Source organism: Protopterus annectens, chromosome 10.part0 (assembly GCF_019279795.1).
Source record: "Protopterus annectens isolate FY-2018-M chromosome 10.part0, PAN1.0, whole genome shotgun sequence".
Classification (NCBI taxonomy): domain Eukaryota; kingdom Metazoa; phylum Chordata; order Ceratodontiformes; family Protopteridae; genus Protopterus; species Protopterus annectens.
This window is the reverse complement of record NC_056744.1, coordinates 1,721,653,431-1,721,676,186: the sequence shown is the minus strand read 5'-3', so window position 1 is coordinate 1,721,676,186 and position 22,756 is coordinate 1,721,653,431. Positions and strand designations below refer to the sequence as shown.

The following is a 22,756-nucleotide window of genomic DNA, read 5'->3' as shown; positions in this document are numbered from 1 at the left end:
TTTTGTTCTTTAAATTTTTGCGCTTCCTCAGTTGCTTCTTTTTCCAAAGTTCGAAGGTTTCTTGGTCTATATAATGTTTTTCATACACAAACATCGTAGACATAGCCATTTGTTGTATTAATGAACACATATTTTTATTTGAAGCTTCTGACACTTTGTCTTGTGGAAGTATTTTTCTTTCCTATAATTTCTCTCAATCTTCTAGTATATCTTCTACTGGAAATTCTGGGCTTCTTGCATAATAGTAACAATACATAATTTCTTTCTTATCCTCAATAGTCCATTGTATTGTGTTTATGTTTTTTTTTTTTTGGCCCATCCGTTTATGTGATTTTTGTGGACTGCTACTTCTTTCAACAGCAGGGGAGGGCATCCTCCCCCTGGGCCTAGCCTAGCCTTATTGTAGGAATGCTTCAGTGTCAGACGATTTTACGTCATTTTTTCCAGTCCTGGCACCAGTGCACCTACAAGGACTGGGCACTTTTTTTATCCTGGGGCTTGTGCACCCAGCTATGTTTTTATTTTGTAACCTATTTCTGTCCATGACATATGTAATATAAAATATTGTCTATATATGTGTTATCTTGGTACGATTTTGTAAAAAAACAGGGTCCACCTCATGAAGGTACTCACCAAGACTTGAGGATGAATTCCAGCAATTCTACTCTCCTTTGTTTGCTGATTTAGCATCTCTCCATTCATACTTGTGTGACTGGCCTGATGGATTCATACTTGTCTCACTGGCCTGATGGATTCATACTTGTGTGACTGGCCCGATGGCGCTTCAGGTTACTACTACGTGTAAAACATTTATTGCATTCAGTGCACTTATATGGCTTCTCCCTTGTGTGAGTGGTTTGATGGCTTTTCAAACATGTCCTCCGTGAGAAAGACTTACTACATTCACTACATTTATATGGTTTCTCCCCCGTGTGAATACGTTGGTGGTTTGTAAGTAGATATTGCATTATAAAGCTCTTACTACAAACAGTACATTTATATGGTTTCACCCCTGTGTGAGTCTTTTGGTGAACTAGTAAATTGCTTTTGCGAAAATAACACTTGCTGCATTCATCACATTTATAAGGCTTTTTGCCGGTGTGAATGAATTGATGAAGTATTAAATTAATTTTACGTGCAAAACACTTAGAGCATTCAGTACACTGAAATGGTTTCTGCCCAGAGTGAGTGGCCTGATGATATGCTAGTCCTGCTTTACTAGTGAAACACTTGCCGCAGTCACCACACGGGTACTGATCCTTCTCTGTGTCAGAGGCCTGATGGCATTCTAGGCGTAGCTGATGTGAAAAACTCTTACCGCATTTATTTTGTTCATCGCTGTGAATTTTCTGGTGATGTGTTAGGCTTTGCTGAGTTGGAAAAGACTTACTTTGTACCACCTGATGGTATAACAGATTATGGTATAACAGATTACTTTGCTGTGTAAAACACATACTGCATTCTTCACATTTATATGGTTTGCTCTTGGTGTAAGATTTCTGATATGTTACTAAACTTTGCGGATCGGTAAAACTTGTGGTGCATTTCAAGGTCTTACTCTGCTTGTTTTCTGAGTAAAGCAGTGGTACAGAAGGGAGAGGAAATCTGTCAGAGCTCTTCACGGGCTGGTTCTCTGTTGGATGGTGTAACAGAGGTGTTCCATTGTCACATTTCAACTTCTTGCTGTAGTTAGGAGCAGACTGAGGGTGTTGTAGTGGAGGGAGATGAAGCCTGTTGGAGCCCTTCACAGGCTGAACACAGTGCTGTAGGTTCTCTTTCGGGTGACGTAATGGGGGTGCTTCAAAGCTCTTGTTACAGTTGTGTCCCGAGTGGTGTTTTAATACAGGAGTGGGATGAAGTATGTTATAGGCCTTCACACACTGCTGCAGGCTGTCTGTAGGATAAGGTAAATAAGGTGTCCCAAGTGATGGCCGCTGGCTTAAACTCACACTGCACTCTACCATTCTGATACCTAAAAAAAAATACGTTAGTATTTTATTACAATGAAGCAAATGCCATATCTTACTACAGTAACACATATTGCCATATCTTACTACAGTAACACATATTGCCATATCTTACTACAGTAACACATATTGCCATATCTTACTACAGTAACACATATTGCCATATCTTACTACAGTAACACATATTGCCATATCTTACTACAGTAACACGTATTGCCATATCTTACTACAGTAACACGTATTGCCATATCTTACTACAGTAACACGTATTGCCATATCTTACTACAGTAACACGTATTGCCATATCTTACTACAGTAACACATATTGCCATATCTTACTACAGTAACACATATGTATTATTGAATGAGTTTAAAGACTTGTTACATTATTGTTTTTCTGCAAAGTAAGTCTAGGCAACCTTGACTCAATTTATCAGAAAATAATTCAATGACTGGGTGTCTGACACTGGCACAGATGGTCAAGACTGTAAGCTGTTAATGAGCTGCTTCCTGCAGTCCAGGGTTCGAGACTGTGAACCTTACTGTGCCTATTTTAAGCAAGTTACTTAACCAGACAGTGGTTTGGGACAACTAGGAAATTGGGCTTAGCTTCTCAATGATCTCTTGGACTGCTTGCCTATTAACAACCTATGAATCTATGAAACTGTATCAGGTGCAAAGCAGTGCAGGAACAGCACAATAATCACACATAATCACTTAGAAAAAAGAATTAATCACACTTGGTGAATGGTGTATTTTCTCTGGAGCAGTCTTGTAGAGGTAATGTATGTAGGGTAGACACATCACATTGTGTTATCTTCCCAGTCCACATATTTAATGCTAGACATGAACTGATATTAGAAACCTAAGCAAAGATATACTATAATGGAAACATTCCCAAACACTTGTTCACTCTGCAGCTCTTTCTTATATTTAAGGGCTCAAAAAAAAAAAAAAACCACCACATTTGATCACTCTGGCAACTTGTCATCTTTGATATATTTGCCTCTGACTGAAGTATGCATGTGCTCAACAGTTCAGTGGAAATACCAATACCTGCTGCTGCCTGGAGTGGCCAAACAATGCAAAGTCCATCCATATCATTTCACAGATCATCAGTCCACCAAGAGATTTCACCAGCACACTAGAAACATTAATACGCATCAGAAATGACCCATAGTTGTCACACACCTTTACCAGGATAGATTTATCCTCAAAGTGCACCAAATACAATGTGAGTACCATATTCCTTTTTGCTTTCTATTTTGACTGGGTAACAGGGATCACATTTTATCATCTTTTAACATGTTTGTTTTGCATCTCCTCTGCTGGATGCATGAATGCAGGTGAAGGACTGTTTATCTCCAGGAGTGCAGTTACTGAGGCCACCATAACTACAGCTGTACTGTCCAAGGCTACTCCGTTATTGTTTGCTGAAGGATCTGTAACACAAGTCAGAAGGTGTTGTTTCTTGAGCCATGAATGTTGGATTTCTCACCAAGTATTTTATCTTGTGAGCTTAGCCACTGGTCTCATTAAACAACTGGCTTGACAATTTAGAAACCTTCTCCCCTGATATATCATCAAGTTGTCCATCTCGGGCACAGAAACATTCTTTATGCATTATATGTTACCCTGATATTAAACCAGTTTCCTCCTTTGTTAGAGGAAATGAACAAAGATGACCATAAGTAATATCATGTCTTCTGCCTCCATCTCCAGGATGATTCCTTTGTGGAAGGGATTACAGAGTAGCCTAATGAGGCACGGCTCACCTTAGTGATAACGCATTACCTTGTTACATACAATAGCATCACCACTTTGGGTTACTTTGCCCTCCACTACCTTCTTACAGCACATCACAAATGTTACGAGGTGGCCTGTGCTCTGCTCTGTATCATCCATCTCCGAAAGATAAATGTTTGATTACTCAACATCTTGTCATTCGGCCAGTGGACAACTAATTGAGTAATTAAGATTCCTTTAAAAAGCAGGTCTTTGCTTTCTTGACTACTACAGTGAGGTCTCACTGTAACTCAACACTCCAATGAAATTTCAGCATATCACAACTGAAACAGACTTCCTTTTTTACAAAATAATTTTGTCACAATCCTTGTGGGGTAAAAAGGTTTTGCATCTATGGCCTTAGTAATAGTAACTACCATGACACAATTCATGAAGTGTGGTCTTTTGCAGACTCAGCGAGAAATCTGACATCAAAAGTTGAAATATTAAGAGTGTGTGTACGTGTGTGTGTGTGTGTGTGTGTGTGTGTGTGTGTGTGTGTGTGTGTGTGTGTGTGTGTATGTGTGTGTGTTAGATTTTAAAGATCACAACATTATAGCTGGCTGTGCTGATTCCATGGTTTGTCTGCTGGGTTATACGTACATGTATGTAAACGTTAGACAAGTCTGTAACCACAGGTGCAGTCATTTTAAATGCGCCTGCATTTGATAACAGTTTCTTGATTACATTTGTCTTGATCAGTTTTTTTTATTCATTGTACATACTATGCCTCTGTGTTTGTATATGGGTATATAATTTGTGTATTAAATTAGATAAAACACCCAAATATCAACATTGCCAATATCTACACACAAATATAAAACAATCAGTGTTGCAATGCACATGTTCTTTGCAATTTTAACCCTTGAGACTGCACAATACCACAGAAGGGGCATAATCCCCAACCCTGGTAACACAGTGATCTCTCACAATTGTCAACCATTTGTTTTTCTGACCAGTATGTCGACAAAACAGATGCTGAATTTAAAGACAGTCAACTAACTTAATGGCTCCTACACAGACACAGATATATATATATATATATATATATATATATACACACACACACACACACACACACACACACTCTCACTTTCAAGTAAGCCATCTGACAACCTTCCAAATGTAGACCTCAAAAGATCGACATAGTGAATGTCGACACACTATCGTACATGCACCAACAATGAACCTCATCACACACAATTTCTGCACCAAAAATAAAATGGACCCTCAAATCTCCTGCTTATTATATATACTACCTCAGACACTGCACAACACTGGGAACGGTTACTTTTCCCTGCTTAGAGAGCTATGCGATCTTGCACACCTGCTGACCATCTTTTTACTCAACCAAATCCTGGTAAGTAAAGATAATTTAGATGAAAGTGAATATACAAAGAGTTCACTGCAAAAAGATTACCTACCAGACAACAAACTTGAAAATAAATTAACAATAAATGACTGGCTCACCATGCCAACACACCATTGAATACATTATTAATATCAGCATTTTTAACAGTTCTTCAGACATTTTTAAAGAAATCATTTTTTTTTTTTATCTTTTGTTTCCCATGTTAGTTGTATTAGGCTAGTGGCCTCTTTTCAACAGAGACCCAAAGGGGTATTAATACTACAAGTGAAAATTTGGCCAGGGTATCAGTGACCTTCACCTACTCTTTGAAGCTGCTAGAAGGGTTCCTACAGCAGCAAGGAAGAGGTGTAAGGGAAGCAGCATCTTGAAGGAGGAGGATAAAACTTAGGAAAGTTTGGAGGCGGAATGTGGGAACTTGGAGAAAAAATTGTTCAGAATGAAAATAAAGATTTATGTATAGTGGATGGTACAACCACCATTTAGCTGTCTGCACAGAGATAGATGTAAGTGAGTTTGCTGAAGTGGTGCAGATAACATAACTGGCGTCAGAAGGGTTTGCAGTGGATGTTCTGTTACAAATGGCGTCAGAAGGGTTTGCAGTGGATGTTCTGTTACAAATAATCAAGCAGGGTGATACAGATGACAGTTCTGTCTTTCACGGGGTGAGATGACAGATTTCCATCCTCAGCAATTCTAAAAAAAAAATATGTGGAGAAGGAAGCAGGTGATGCAACAGCAGTGAAGGTAGAGTTAAAACCTACACAGCAGTGACAAAGTAAAAGAGGAGAGCACCAACAAATTGGGAAAGTGTCTGCTTTTGTGGCAGCAGATAATGCAGTTACTAAAACATGGGCAGCAGTGACAGTTGCCAAAAAAAAGGATAGCAGCAACAAACTGCAAGTAAAACTGGTTTTAAAAAGAAGAGAAGTCCAACTGTGAGAGTAAGAACAAAAAATAACACTGCAGTATGCAGATATGTACGGGACAATTATTTGTAGAAATATGCAACAAAAAGGAGGACGTATTTGTCGAACAATTATTTATTTTCTGATAGTAACTTAAATGTTAAAAAAGGTTACTTTGCAGTTCAGAGCTGAGGAACTTGAAGACTATGTTAAAACATGCGCGCAGGGTCTGTGTGAAAGTTAGAGATGAGAGGAACTTATGGGAGGGAGGCTGGAAGCAGTTTTGAAATGAGAAAAAAAAGCACAGTAAAACATTTGTCAGGTGTTATTTTTGAGGCTGCTCATTGAGGGATATTAAGATAAGCAGCCAAGGCTAAATTGTGCTTCTTTTGTGGGGACTTTTCTCATTTTGCTAATGATTGCAACAAGGTATAATTTAACCAGTGTGGAGAAAAAGGGCATATAGCAAGGAGGCATATGTGTGAATACAGGTTTTGAAAAAAAAAAAAAACAGGAACACTTTAGGATGGATGGGCAAGAGCAACAGGAGATGAAAAGAATAGAAAAAGGAATAAAACATACATGAGGAAGGATAACAAGAGGCTGGGGAGAGGGTGTACTTAGTGAAACAGGAACTGTGGAAGAAAAAAAATATGGAGGGGAAAATGAGGAGAGAGTGTGCATGCAGGAACTGCGGTCAGGAGAAGGGATTGATACTAATATGTTTTACAAGTTCTAGCCAGTGAAAATTTTGATTTGGAGGATCAAGGATTATTTATACATAAACCCAGGAAAAATATGAAATTGGAAAAAGAATAAAAATGAGAAAATAAAAACATAAAAAAAATTTCCCTTAAACATAAAACTTAGGAAAAGCAACAATTTGAGAATACTTTCAGTAAATGTGAACAGTATTATTAACACTAAGAAAGCTAGGGATACTGGAATGGTGTGGTAAATGTGATGTTACAGGATGTAAAATACTGGGGTGGACATAGAATATGGAACTTAGGAAGTGAATGTTGAGGAATGACTGTTTTGTTTAACAAAACAGTGAAAATGCTAGATGTAACACTGGTAAGGATGGGAAGGTTAACTGTTGTGGATGACAGGTGGAGAGAACAAGTTTATAAAATTATAGCATTACATGAATGAAAGGGAGAATCTGTTTCAAATATTAGACTATGAAATTATAATTGCAGGGAACTTTAATTGTAATTTAAGGGAAAGATGTTAAAAATACAGGAAGTGATAAAATGTGGTAAATTAGCTGTGTGGAACAAAAAGTCAATGGACTTATAGAAGGGGAAAATTGATCTTAAATTAAATTATTTTGTATTACTGGAAGGTTTGGGGGGGTACACAGATAAATATACGGTTGTGACAGTGTTTTTTTTCAGACCATTTAGCAATATGCATGGAGGTGATGGAAGAAAGGGAGCACATTAATACAGGAAAGGGAATCTGCTTCTTCCTACTTTATTTAGCCTTTTGCTGCACATTCTTAAAATGTTAAGTTGCATTTAATCTGCTACATTTATTACTGCTTGTTAGTAGCCTGATGAAACTGTAACTGTTATTCTGAGCTTCTTAGTTTTGATTTACGCACTTGGGCTTCAAACTAGTTTTCTTACATAGGGAAAATTTGTGGTCTATGCTCTTGTAGCAGGAGAGGTAGCTAATACCCTTCTGAGTTGGGAACTGTTGGTTGAATACTTATTGTGTCTACTAATCTAAAAGTGTCTTATTTTTGGTTTAAGTGCTTGGGCTGCAGGTCAGTTACTTTGCACTAAGGTTTCTGGTCCACATTCTAGTGGAAGGAGAGGGTGGCCTTTGCCCTTCTGAGCTGAGAATTGCTGTTGAAAGCTTATTGTGTCTATTATTTTAATTGTCTTTGTTTTGATTTTAAGCATGTTTTGAAACCATTTATTTTACATTGGGAAGGTTTGTGGTCAATACTCTTGTGGCAGGAGAGGAGAGCCTACATCCTTCTGAGATGGGAATTGCTGGTTGGTTGAAGGCTTATTGTGCCTGTTATTTTAAAAGTGACTTAGTTCTGGTTTAAGCACTTAGGCTCCAAACCAGTTAATTTACATTAAGAATGTTTGTGGTCTATACTCTAGTGGAAGGAGATGGTGGCCTCTGTCTTTCTGAGCTAGGAATTGCCTGTTATTCTAAGTGTATTTGTTCTAATATAGGCACTTGGGCTCCAAACCAGTTATTTTTACATTAGGAAGGTTTGTGCTGTACACTCTTGTGGCACTACTGTTGAGAAAGACTATTATTATTATTATTATTATTATTATTATTATTTTTAACTATGAGTATCTAGTTTGCTCATAGCTGAGTGTTGCTTATCAAGTTCCTTGTCTTATTGACTTGTTCAATATTTATGTTTCCCTCACTCCTCCCTAGTAGATCAGTGGCCATGGATATGCACTTCCTGACTTTCTCTGTGGCCAGTCTGGTTGAGATGGGTATTTTAAACCATTGTAGCAACTGTCTCATGTACACACACAACCCACTTATTCTTAATAAAACAAAGTATGTGAGAGGTGTAAATACACTAACACTGGAGGCAAAACTCTCTCATACAACCAAAATTAATCCTACAGAGGTTATCAGTGACACTTGCACCAGGCCTACTGCACAGGGTAAAGACCCTACATATAAAACTACTTATGCTGAGACACTTACAGGTACCGTTCCTAAAACACTAAGACCTCCTGCAAAGTACAATCAAAGAAAGGGTCCTCTGTCATCATTAAACACTCCATTAAAACACCACCCACTGTTACACATAGTAACACTGTATCCAATGCCTCCACTGCTAAGCCCTTAATGCAAATTAGTGCACAGCCAAATTTCCTGGTCATTAGTGACTCTATATTGTGGCACACAGATTTCCCCCTCATCATACAGAATAAGGAGAGAGTCACGGTTAGCTGCCTTTCCAGGGCTAGGATTAGTCAAATCATAGAGGCACTCAGGTCACTGAACCACAGGCACCAGTATGGCTCTGTTATAGTCCATGTAAGTATTAATGACCTGAGATGCACTTCCCTTCACTATATGAAGTGAGACATGATTGAGCTCACTGATTATGTGTCTCAGGCAGGTATGACCTAGCACTGAGCAGCACACTACCTTCACCAACGATGATGCACGTTACCAACAGAAAGTTATTGCTTTTAACAATTGACTTACCTTCTGGTGTCACTCCAGAGGGGTACAATAATTGATGGCCTGGGAGGACAGTGCGCAGAACTTACCTCAACCTGGCCAAGGCTTTTAATACAATACCCCACTCAGGCATTATAGACAAGCTTACTAACTTTGGTATAAACCCTTTTATCACTCACTAGATAATTAGACAGCTCACTGATAGGTCAAAATAGGTGAGGCCACCTCCACCAAGAGGCCAGTCACTAGCAGAGTTCCCCAGGGTTTGGTACTGGGATCGCTCCTTTTTAGCATCTATTTCTCTGAAAGTTTATGGGTGACTAAGTTTGCAGATGATTGTAAGCTGGGGTCATCATTTAGCCCCTGCAGACACTAGCATTCTTCAAAAAGGTTTCGCTCTGCGTAACAAATGATTCCAAAGCTATGGTCCTAAACTCAATGCTAAGAAATGCATAATTGTACCCTTTAGGAAGTCAACCATCCTGGCTAATTACCATGTTGATAATACGCCCCTAAGAGTCAACCCAGTGGTCAGGGATCTGAGTACGCACATAGGCAGTAGCCTTACCTTCGACCACCACATGACTACAGTGGTGAGAAAATAGTTTTATGTTGTGCAACTTATGTAAGGGCATGGCATCTAGGTCAAAAGAAGTCATCGTACCACTGTACTCCACCCTTATCAGACCAGAGTACAATACTCCCTTTGCTATGTACGTGACCAGGCATATGCAACAACCTCAGAGGTTCCTTATAAAAAGAATACAATGCACAACAAACCTGCCATACGCAGAGCACCTTAAACCCTTTCCCTCTACTCAATCTCCTACAGCTTGCCGAGGGGTGCTCTATGCCTGGCTTATAAGGCATCCTCAAACCCCACACTTATGAATCTCCTACACATTTGTAAGTCAAAGAGTACCAGAAATACAAGGTCAGGGAACTGAATTTTGCCAGTGACTTAAACAGAATTTGATGGACAGAGAGATGTGTCCCGGAGACTGCCCATCGTATGGAACAGGCTTCTAATCCATGTGAAGCTGAATTTATCTATTATCCAGTTTAAGTGCAACCTATACCAGTGACTGGGAAACAGGAAATATACACCAGACTTGGTAGCCATGTACCTGATGGACAGAGGTAGCTTATAAATGCCTCATCCTCAATGTTCTAGTTGGATGCAGGACATCATTATTCTTTTGGGAAAACTTGGCTAGGCTTAGAAAGGCCCCCTGGGTCATCGGCCTAGTAACAGTCCATGTAAATGAGAAATTATGGGATGAAAGTGGAGAGTGGGAAGTATTGCAGTTATGGAAGAATCAAATAACCATGAAGGACGCCTATAAAACTGGTCTGAATGGTGGACTGAATTTAAAAATAAGTGTCAAAGATGTTCTTTTCAATGATAGGATGATGTAGGTGAGGAAAAGATAATGAAGTACGAGAAACGTATAGAAATGTTTTAGAGAATAAAACAAGACAGTATTAGGACATGGAAAAAGAAAGATATAAAAGAAATCGAGAAAAAATGAAGGCATTATTATTTAGCAGATATATTATTTACAGGGGAGATGGGAGGAGGTACCTGCATAGTTGGGTAAAACGGTAAAGGGGACATTAGTGAAATGAGGGAAATGAAAAGTGTAAAAGGAGAGGTAAAAAGAACACAAGAGCATGTTAGGAGTATGCAGAAAAAATGTGCAAGTGTAAAAGGAAGGAAACTGGGAGAAGGGAAAGTAAAAATAAATCCAGAATGAGTTAAGGAAGAATTTTTCAATTGGATGAAGTACTTAGGAAAGTAAATGTTGATTCAGTATCAGGCCTAGGTGGTATACATGGTAGGGAATGTACAAGAAATTAATGGGCTGGCAAAGAGAGCATTTTGTAAATCTAATGACTGAATGGTTGAAGGAAAAGTTTGTTTATGAAAAGTTATGTAGTGAGATATTAACATTTATCTGGAAAGATAAGAGTGGCATAAAAAATGGAGACCCATCACACTAAATAACAGATTGTATTTTTTATGAGAATAAAACAGAGGAGAATGAAGGAAGGTTGAGGGATATTATGGAAGAACGTATATATGGCAGAAAAGGGAAGGGATATCAAGCACTGTTATTGGTTCTATGAGAAACTGTGAATGATGTTACAAGTAAAAGCAGCAAGTGAAACTTATGGTAGGTGCTATTAGCAGGACATTTGATATAGTAAGACGTGTTGCTTTGTGGCATGCTACAGAGAAAAATGGAATAGGTAATCGAATTAGGAGAGTGTGCATGTCACCATATCAGAATAACAGAGTGAGAGTGTTAGAGAAAGGAAAAGAAACATGCATGAAGTGTGCTATAAGACAGGGATGCCTAATGAGTGGAATACTGCTTGCATTGGTAATAAATGTGATAGCGAGTGAAAAGGCTTATAAAATCAAAGAAGCTAGATATGTGACACAAAAGGAGGTTGTGATTCCAGTAGTTTTGAAATATGCAGCAATATAGTTGCTAAGAACAAATATGGTTGAGGGGAAGTGAAGGTTTGTCTGAATGGATATTTAAAGGAAATTTGAATAATGTTGAGTAAAGATAAAAATAAGAGTTTGGGTGATGTGGTGAAAATTGCGGGCGTGTATGTTTCAGTATGTGAATGAGGTGTCTTTGCTACGGATAAAATTTAGGAAAAATGTTGTTATGATGCAATGGGAGGGTTTGATAAAAGAAATGAAAGAAATATGTTTTCTATGGAGGCCATATAGACTAGCATTCAAGAAAAGGTTTATCTTGTGAATTCTGTATTAGTAGGAAAAATAGCATATATGACAAATACTTACATGATCCCAGAAAAAAAATATACAGAAATTGTGCATCTGGTGTAGTCGTTCATATGGGGTTCAAGATTAAACCCAGTGAAAAGAGGTGTGTTGTATATTAGTAAAGATGAAGGGAGATTGGGTTACTAAATCCAGTGGTTTATTCTACTTTATAGAGAGTATTAAAATAGGTAAAGAAAAGAGGATGAGAATGAGAAATTAATAACTAAAAAGTACAAAATGTTCTAGAAGATGATGAAAAATAGAAAAAATATAGAAAAAATAAATGCACTTAAATTAAAAATTATCAATAAAGATATGTAAATAACGAAAATGAAATAAAAATTATCAAGAAAAAATACCAACTTGAAAAATAAAAATTGATGATATAGAGAAAGACAGAAGGATGTGGTATAACAATTAGACGAAACAAAGTTAGTATGTAAATCCATGGGAAAATTTACCACAGGAATTGATTAAAGGCATTAAAGTAAGGAGAAAAAGTGGTGTACCAACATAACAGAGTATCAGGAAATCATACGGAGACTCATAACAAATAAGTTACCAGTAAAGAGGAATATGCCATGTAAAAGGAAAGTTGAAAGAGTGTGTTTACTTTGTGAGGAGAAAGTGACAGAGCATGTTTTTTGAAATGTAAGAGTGGTGCAACTCTGAAAAAAGTATGAAGACATTGTTTTTGAGAATTTTAATGATAACAGCTATATTAATATGATTATGTATGGCATAAGAATAAGAAGAAAGAATATGAGAAGGGCAGACAAGAATTTGTTTTATATACCATGGGTTATTTGGAATGAAAGACAGAATGGCATTTGTTTAATGGAAAATGCATTTGACAGATAGATTGAAACAATTTGATTATGGTTGCGTAAAGAGTAGGTATTATGGAAGAACAAAAATGAGGATGTTATAAGTAAAATGATAAATAATAAACAAAATAGAAATGTGTACATATGCCTGTAAATATGTACATTTTGTAAATATGTTTTTCTCATGTTGTGTTAAATAAAGAACCCCTATTTTTTCGATGGGAGCCCTGGTATCTTTTACATCCACTTGAGCTTTCACCAACTCAAACAATAGGAATTTCAGTTTAATGTCTCATCAAAAGAATGGGAGTACAGCACCCCCCTAATGCTACACTACAGTGACATCAATTTGAAAAATTAATCCAATCACCTGGAGTGGGAATAGAACCAACAGCCTTCTGATCTTGTAGCATCAAAGGCAAGTGTGCTACCTGTTCATCCACTGACACTGATTTAATATAGTCTTAAATATAAAAAACTTCACTCAAATAATCATTCATAAACTATTAAAATACATACACACAAGCTCACACATACATACATAAATACAAATATGTATAAATCAAGAACATCCATATAAATTATACCAATATAGAAAGTTGTAAAATAGAAAGAAAGAGATGTAGAGTATAAAACACAGACTAGTATTTTTCACATGGTTACACAGTTATATATGGGTGTGTATATGTTCGTTTAAGAGCCAGTGCAGCTGAATAAAAATCAGTTATTTGAAAAGTACAGCATTTTATGTAAGAGATCCCAGCAGAGTAGGGATCAGGGAATATGCCCTTTCTGCACTGTAGTGTGATCTCGGAGTTGCAATATAATTTGCAAGGGATGCAGCAGCACAGGCAGGTTTGTCTCCCTGCAAAAACATTTGGAAAAAAAAGGATGGATTTGTTCTCAAAAACACTGTGTCCTTACGAAAGATTAGGTTAGGAGGCTTGCAAGATAAGGCCTGTAACGCAAATAGTCTCCTGGCATGATTAACAACAACCAAAAATTAGGTTTTCCAGGATAAATACTTCAAATCACAATTTGCAGATGGTTCAAATGAGGAATTAAAGACTATAGCACCATATTCAAGTTCCAAGGTGTAAACGGATCCTTGTATGGAGATCTCAGCAATAAGGTTCCTTTCAGAAAGGCTTTACAAAGTTTGAGTGACGTTAGAGCTGTACCAATTACACCATTATGGAAATTTGAAATTGCAGCTAGATGAACTCATATAGTTGAGGAGGATGCCCATGCATCGAAAAGAGATACTAAATATTCCAGGACCTTATTAACTGCTGCAGAATCGAGATTATTGTCTGTAGCCCATTTTGAAAATTTTTGCCACTTGCTGCTTTATAATAGCTTAGTCGAAGGTTTGTGGGAGGCCAGAACAATTCATTGAACTGGGACAGTAAGGCTATAATGCTTGGTAATCATTGGAATTGGAGAAGCCACGCAGCGAGCTTGAGATTTTGAAGATTTAATGAATGAGTCCCTATTGGATGGGACAATAGGTCTGTAGCTGGGTCCAGTGTCCAAGGTTTCTGAATTAAGTGAGGCCACAGAAAAGGAAACCATATCCGTTAAAGCCAGAATGGAGCAATGAGAATTATCCTGTTCTTCAACTTGTTGGCTTTTTTCAGAAACTGGGAATTGAGATGAATTTGGGGAAAAGCATACAGTAGACCGGGAGCCAATCGTGAAGGACAGCATCACTCAGGGACTCCCACAGACAGGGAATCCGGGCAAACTAGCTACTACACTTGTTCAGGTGGGATACAAAGAGATTGCAGCAGGGCTGGCCCCATCGATGGAATATCCTTTCCCCCACGAAAGGGTTGAGAGATAGGCATCAGGATGCTCCTGCTCAATTTGTCAGCAATCACATTGGAGCTCCCCAGAATATGCACTGCAATTAGAAAAAGACCAGATGAAATTGCCCATTGCCATACTCTAAGTGTTTCTTAACAAAGAGGTTAAGATCTGGTTCTCCCTTGTTTGTTGGATGTACTAAACCACTGACATGTTGTCCAGATTTCAATCATTTCTGAGGGGAGGGTTTCTTGGAATGCTTGCAACACCAGGAGCACTGCTATCTCTACAATACTGGTGTGCAAATAGGCCTCTAACTGGGATCAAATGCTTTGGACTTCTTTTCCCAGATAATGCCCCCTCCCCCACCCTATCCGGGATGCATCCATGGTCACCATTCCTTTGGGTTGAGGAAGGACAAAAGGACGGCCCGAAAGAATTTTGTTGGAATGGAGCCACCAACTCAGGTCCTTTTTTGCATAAATTGGTAATCAGTATTTGATGTGACATTGGTTGGCTCAGTAATGACCATTGTGATGCCAAAAGCCTTTGTAGAATTCGCATGTGAAACCTCACAAAGGGAACTAAAGTGGAGGCCACCAGAGATCCTAGAGTCTGTAACACCAGTCTTTCAGTCACTGTTCTGTTGTGAATAATCAGGCTGACTTGTGATTTTATTGTTTGATGTCTTTCTTGGGGTAGAGACACGATACAGGTGCTTGTGTCTAATGTTGCCCCTATGAGCTCTAAATGCTGTGTTGGCTCTAGATAAAAATTCTCATAGCTGACAATGATCCCTAGTGAACAGCAAGTTTGAACAACGTAGCTCCTTGCCTGGAGCAGTAGATGCCTGGTAGTTGCGGTAATGAGCCAGTCGTCTAGGTATGGAAACACATGGAATCCTTGCAGTCTGAAGTGAACTGCGACTACTAACATGCATTTGGTTCACACCCTGAGGGCTGTAGTGAGACCAAAGGGCATGGCTCTGAACTTATAATGACTGGCTCCCATCCAGAAGTGCAGAAATCTTCTGGAGTGTTTGTCTATTTTTATGTGATAATACACATCCTGAAGATCTACTGAGCACATCCGATCATCTTTCCCTAAGAACAGGAGAATAGATTGAACCGTGACCATCCAGAATTTGGTTTGTTGAACTGACTTGTTCAAGACACAGAGATCCAAAATTGGTGTCCAGTCCCCTCTTTTTTGGCATTAAAAAGAATCTTGCGTAGATCCCAGATCCTATCTGGTCTAGTAGGACTGCTTTGATGGCTCTTTTGCTGAGCAGTTTTTGAATTTCTAGAATTGCTGCATCCCTGTGACTGGGTGGTATGTCTGGGATTCTCTTTGGTTGTTTCAAAAACATAATATTTTAAGCTCTGGTTATAATCCTCTGCAACCAATTGTCCATCATTATGGTTAGCCAGGCAGGTAGGTGCAGGGTCATCCCCGACTGCCTCCAGAGGATGGCAAATCAGGCTTCCATTCAGAAGGAAGGTTGAGGGATATTATGGAAGAACGTATATATGGCAGAAAAGGGAAGGGATATCAAGCACTGTTATTGGTTCTATGAGAAACTGTGAATGATGTTACAAGTAAAATCAGCAAGTGAAACTTATGGTAGGTGCTATTAGCAGGACATTTGATATAGTAAGACGTGTTGCTTTGTGGCATGCTACAGAGAAAAATGGAATAGGTAATCGAATTAGGAGAGTGTGCATGTCACCATATCAGAATAACAGAGTGAGAGTGTTAGAGAAAGGAAAAGAAACATGCATGAAGTGTGCTATAAGACAGGGATGCCTAATGAGTGGAATACTGCTTGCATTGGTAATAAATGTGATAGCGAGTGAAAAGGCTTATAAAATCAAAGAAGCTAGATATGTGACACAAAAGGAGGTTGTGATTCCAGTAGTTTTGAAATATGCAGCAATATAGTTGCTAAGAACAAATATGGTTGAGGGAAGTGAAGGTTTGTCTGAATGGATATTTAAAGGAAATTTGAATAATGTTGAGTAAAGATAAAAATAAGAGTTTGGGTGATGTGGTGAAAATTGCGGGCGTGTATGTTTCAGTATGTGAATGAGGTGTCTTTGCTACGGATAAAATTTAGGAAAAATGTTGTTATGATGCAATGGGAGGGTTTGATAAAAGAAATGAAAGAAATATGTTTTCTATGGAGGCCATATAGACTAGCATTCAAGAAAAGGTTTATCTTGTGAATTCTGTATTAGTAGGAAAAATAGCATATATGACAAATACTTACATGATCCCAGAAAAAAATTATACGGAAATTGTGCATCTGGTGTAGTCGTTCATATGGGGTTCAAGATTAAACCCAGTGAAAAGAGGTGTGTTGTATATTAGTAAAGATGAAGGGAGATTGGGTTACTAAATCCAGTGGTTTATTCTACTTTATAGAGAGTATTAAAATAGGTAAAGAAAAGAGGACGAGAATGAGAAATTAATAACTAAAAAGTACAAAATGTTCTAGAAGATGATGAAAAATAGAAAAAATATAGAAAAAATAAATGCACTTAAATTAAAAATTATCAATAAAGATATGTAAATAACGAAAAATGAAATAAAAAATTATCAAGAAAAAATACCAACTTGAAAAATAAAAATTGATGATATAGAGAAAGACAGAAGGATGTGGTATAACAATTAGACGAAACAAAGTTAGTATGTAAATCCATGGGAAAATTTACCACAGGAATTGATTAAAGGCATTAAAGTAAGGAGAAAAAGTGGTGTACCAACATAACAGAGTATCAGGAAATCATACGGAGACTCATAACAAATAAGTTACCAGTAAAGAGGAATATGCCATGTAAAAGGAAAGTTGAAAGAGTGTGTTTACTTTGTGAGGAGAAAGTGACAGAGCATGTTTTTTGAAATGTAAGAGTGGTGCAACTCTGAAAAAAGTATGAAGACATTGTTTTTGAGAATTTTAATGATAACAGCTATATTAATATGATTATGTATGGCATAAGAATAAGAAGAAAGAATATGCGAGAAGGGCAGACAAGAATTTGTTTTATATACCATGGGTTATTTGGAATGAAAGACAGAATGGCATTTGTTTAATGGAAAATGCATTTGACAGATAGATTGAAAAAATTAGATTATGGTTGCGTAAGGAGTAGGTATTATGGAAGAACAAAAATGAGGATGTTATAAGTAAAATGATAAATAATAAACAAAATAGAAATGTGTACATATGCCTGTAAATATGTACATTTTGTAAATATGTTTTTCTCATGTTGTGTTAAATAAAGAACCCCTATTTTTTCGATGGGAGCCCTGGTATCTTTTACATCCACTTGAGCTTTCACCAACTCAAACAATAGGAATTTCAGTTTAATGTCTCATCAAAAGAATGGGAGTGCAGCACCCCCCTAATGCTACACTACAGTGACATCAATTTGAAAATGAATCTAATCACCTGGAGTGGGAATAGAACCAACAGCCTTCTGATCTTCTAGCATCAAAGGCAAGTGTGCTACCTGTTGAGCCACTGACACTGATTTAATATAGTCTTAAATATAAAAAACTTCACTCAAATAATCATTCATAAACTATTAAAATACATACACACAAGCTCACACATACATACGTAAATACAAAAATGTATAAATCAAGAACATCCATATAAATTATACCAATATAGAAAGTTGTAACAGAAAGAAAGAGATGTAGAGTATAAAACACAGACTAGTATTTTTCACATGGTTACACAGTTATATATGGGTGTGTATATGTTCGTTTAAGAGCCAGTGCAGCTGAATAAAAATCAGTTATTTGAAAAGTACAGCATTTTATGTAAGAGATCCCAGCAGAGTAGGGATCAGGGAATATGCCCTTTCTGCACTGTAGTGTGATCTCGGAGTTGCAATATAATTTGCAAGGGATGCAGCAGCACAGGCAGGTTTGCCTCCCTGCAAAAACATTTGGAAAAAAAAGGATGGATTTGCTCTCAAAAACACTGTGTCCTTACGAAAGATTAGGTAAGGAGGCTTGCAAGATAAGGCCTGTAACGCAAATAGTCTCCTGGCATGATTAACAACAACCAAAAATTAGGTTTTCCAGGATAAATACTTCAAATCACAATTTGCAGATGGTTCAAATGAGGAATTAAAGACTATAACACCATATTCAAGTTCCAAGGTGTAAACAGATCCTTGTATGGAGATCTCAGCAATAAGGTTCCTTTCAGAAAGGCTTTACAAAGTTTGAGTGACGTTAGAGCTGTACCAATTACACCATTATGGAAATTTGAAATTGCAGCTAGATGAACTCATATAGTTGAGGAGGATGCCCATGCATCGAAAAGAGATACTAAATATTCCAGGACCTTATTAACTGCTGCAGAATCGAGATTATTGTCTGTAGCCCATTTTGAAAATTTTTGCCACTTGCTGCTTTATAATAGCTTAGTCGAAGGTTTGTGGGAGGCCAGAACAATTCATTGAACTGGGACAGTAAGGTTATAATGCTTGGTAATCATTGGAACTGGAGAAGCCACGCAGCGAGCTTGAGATTTTGAAGATTTAATGAATGAGTCCCTATTGGATGGGACAATAGGTCTGTAGCTGGGTCCAGTGTCCAAGGTTTCTGAATTAAGTGAGGCCACAGAAAAGGAAACCATATCTGTTAAAGCCAGAATGGAGCAATGAGAATTATCCTGTTCTTCAACTTGTTGGCTTTTTTCAGAAACTGGGAATTGAGATGAATTTGGGGAAAAGCATACAGTAGACCGGGAGCCAATCGTGAAGGACAGCATCACTCAGGGACTCCCACAGACAGGGAATCCGGGCAAACTAGCTACTACACTTGTTCAGGTGGGATGCAAAGAGATTGCAGCAGGGCTGGCCCCATCGATGGAATATCCTTTCCCCCACGAAAGGGTTGAGAGATAGGCATCAGGATGCTCCTGCTCAATTTGTCAGCAATCACATTGGTGCTCCCCAGAATATGCACTGCAATTAGAAAAAGACCAGATGAAATTGCCCATTGCCATACTCTAAGTGTTTCTTAACAAAGAGTTTAAGATCTGGTTCTCCCTTGTTTGTTGGATGTACTAAACCACTGACATGTTGTCCAGATTTCAATCATTTCTGAGGGGAGGGTTTCTTGGAATGCTTGCAACACCAGGAGCACTGCTATCTCTACAGTACTGGTGTGCAAATAGGCCTCTAACTGGGATCAAATGCTTTGGACTTCTTTTCCCAGATAATGCCCCCTCCCCCACCCTATCCGGGATGCATCCATGGTCACCATTCCTTTGGGTTGAGGAAGGACAAAAGGATGGCCCAAAAGAATTTTGTTGGAATGGAGCCACCAACTCAGGTCCTTTTTTGCATAAATTGGTAATCAGTATTTGATGTGACATTGGTTGGCTCAGTAATGACCATTGTGATGCCAAAAGCCTTTGTAGAATTCGCATGTGAAACCTCACAAAGGGAACTAAAGTGGAGGCCACCAGAGATCCTAGAGTCTGTAACACCAGTCTTTCAGTCACTGTTCTGTTGTGAATAATCAGGCTGACTTGTGATTTTATTGTTTGATGTCTTTCTTGGGGTAGAGACACGATACAGGTGCTTGTGTCTAATGTTGCCCCTATGAGCTCTAAATGCTGTGTTGGCTCTAGATAAAAATTCTCATAGCTGACAATGATCCCTAGTGAACAGCAAGTTTGAACAACGTAGCTCCTTGCCTGGAGCAGTAGATGCCTGGTAGTTGCGGTAATGAGCCAGTCGTCTAGGTATGGAAACACATGGAATCCTTGCAGTCTGAAGTGAACTGCGACTACTAACATGCATTTGGTTCACACCCTGAGGGCTGTAGTGAGACCAAAGGGCATGGCTCTGAACTTATAATGACTGGCTCCCATCCAGAAGTGCAGAAATCTTCTGGAGTGTTTGTCTATTTTTATATGATAATACACATCCTGAAGATCTACTGAGCACATCCGATAATCTTTCCCTAAGAACAGGAGAATAGATTGAACCGTGACCATCCAGAATTTGGTTTGTTGAACTGACTTGTTCAAGACACAGAGATCCAAAATTGGTGTCCAGTCCCCTCTTTTTTGGCATTAAAAAGAATCTTGCGTAGATCCCAGATCCTATCTGGTCTAGTAGGACTGCTTTGATGGCTCTTTTGCTGAGCAGTTTTTGAATTTCTAGAATTGCTGCATCCCTGTGACTGGGTGGTATGTCTGGGATTCTCTTTGGTTGTTTCAAAAACATAATATTTTATATAATCCTCTGCAACCAATTGTCCATCATTATGGTTAGCCAGGCAGGTAGGTGCAGGGTCATCCCCGACTGCCTCCAGAGGATGGCAAATCAGGCTTCCATTCAGAAGGGCTGACAGGAGTTACCAGGGAATGAATCCCTGGAATCCTGATTTTGCAGGCCACCTCTGCCTCTAGCATGACATCTTCCATTATAACCCCCCCCGCCCCAGGGGGAGTTGTTACCATGGGAATCATTACTATGCGAGTCCTGGAAAGGCTCTTGGGTCTTTTTGAACCATAGCTTGCTACTCCTCTGGTTCCTGGAGTAGGGCCATTGAGGAGTGGAAATGCATACTCCCATGACAGAAAGTGTCTTTCCATCCTTCTCACATCTGGAAAGGGTCTCTAACTTTGGGGCCAAAAAGGGATGTTACGTCAAAGGAATGACATTGACGAAAGATGACTTAAATGGCTCTGCAAACTCAAATAAGTTTATCCAGGCATGTCTCCTTATGGCTACACCAGAACCCACTGCCCTAGTCATCCCTTCAGCTCTGTGCGCAATGAGCCTCATGGACAAATTACATTTTGAATCAAGGGTTGCCAGCTGAGAAGCTACTTTAGCCAGACCCCTCCTCAGCTATGGTTCCTCTTAGCATGTCTGATAGCTCCTTTATCAGATCTCACTGAAGCCTGGTGAAATGTGCCATGAAGTTCAAGGACCTAACGGCAAAGGTCGATGAAACATGTATGCAATTCCCGAATCTATCCATCATCCTAGACTCCTTATTAGGAAGATGGAGAGTAGGACTTTCATCAGCAAGTTCCTTTTTGGTGGCTGCCGCAATCACCATGGCATCTACTGGCACCCCTTTAGTCCAATGTTGCTGATCCGCAGGAGCTGACAAAATATGGGCTGGTTTCTTAGGGATTGGTTCAATAGAATCAGGAATCTTCCAAGACCACTGTGCAGTCAACTTGATTATATCGTCAGTGGGGGAAGAGATCCAAGCATTAGATGTTCAGGTATGAAAAGCCTCTAGGTTTACTGACTCCTTTCAGGAAGGTTGTTGGGAAGTCCAGCCACCCCTTTGTTTAAGGATCTCTAGAATGTCACTGAATGAGACCTCTTCTGGGGGTGACCTTGGGGAACCTTCCCCTTCACTAAAGTCAATATCTTCTGTGTAAGACTCTTCGGGGGAGTCCAAGTGCTTCCTCTTGCACTTTCTCTTCAGAGGCACCTCCTCAGTTGGACTGGCTAGCGAGCTGTCTAATGAGGACTACCACCACGGTTGAATCCTGAGGTTTCTGTGCCCACTGTCCCAAATCAGAGGCTAGCAGTAGCTCTGTGTGAGGGGAAGTACTGGGATGCTGTTCCAATGAGAGAGGAATTGATTGTGAGCCTGCAGTGGACAAGGCCCTCTCCATGGCCTGGAAACCAGGCCCTCATGTAGAGAAATGGGAGCCCAGAATCAAAACAGACTCCTTCAAAACCATGGTCCCATCCCACACTGAAGTAGTCGCCCCCGAGCTTGAAGCCAGGGTTGAACTTATGTGTGTCAAAGCCCTCAAAAGTATGGATGGCTTGGATAAGATCAGTATTGATCCATGCTCCCCAGAACCAACAACGAAGCCCTGACCCTGAGAGGTCTCTGGTTCTGACAGAACTGAAGAGCTCAGGGCACTGATCGGTGCCAGAGACAAGGATCGCACCAGTGCTGATACAGTCGACATGGGACTGTCGGAACTGGGAACTCTGAATGCTCAGTTGGAGTCAGAGGAGGCACAAGAAACAGGTTAGAGATATGTAAAGTTCCAAAGCCAGAAGTGCTAGGAACGGAACAAGTGGCTAATC

The 22,756-nt window shown here is 39.0% G+C and overlaps 1 protein-coding gene across 1 annotated transcript in view; it reads right to left on the bottom strand.

Moving 5' to 3' along the window:
- Positions 1-323: 323 nt before the first annotated feature.
- LOC122814470 (zinc finger protein 436-like) overlaps positions 324-22,756 on the bottom strand; it is a 75,538-nt gene continuing 53,105 nt past the window's right edge. The window contains exon 5 of the mRNA XM_044087050.1: positions 324-1,972. Coding sequence (XP_043942985.1) covers positions 738-1,972 — 1,235 coding nt within the window. The 3' untranslated portion in view covers positions 324-737. The remainder of the gene's footprint in view (positions 1,973-22,756) is intronic.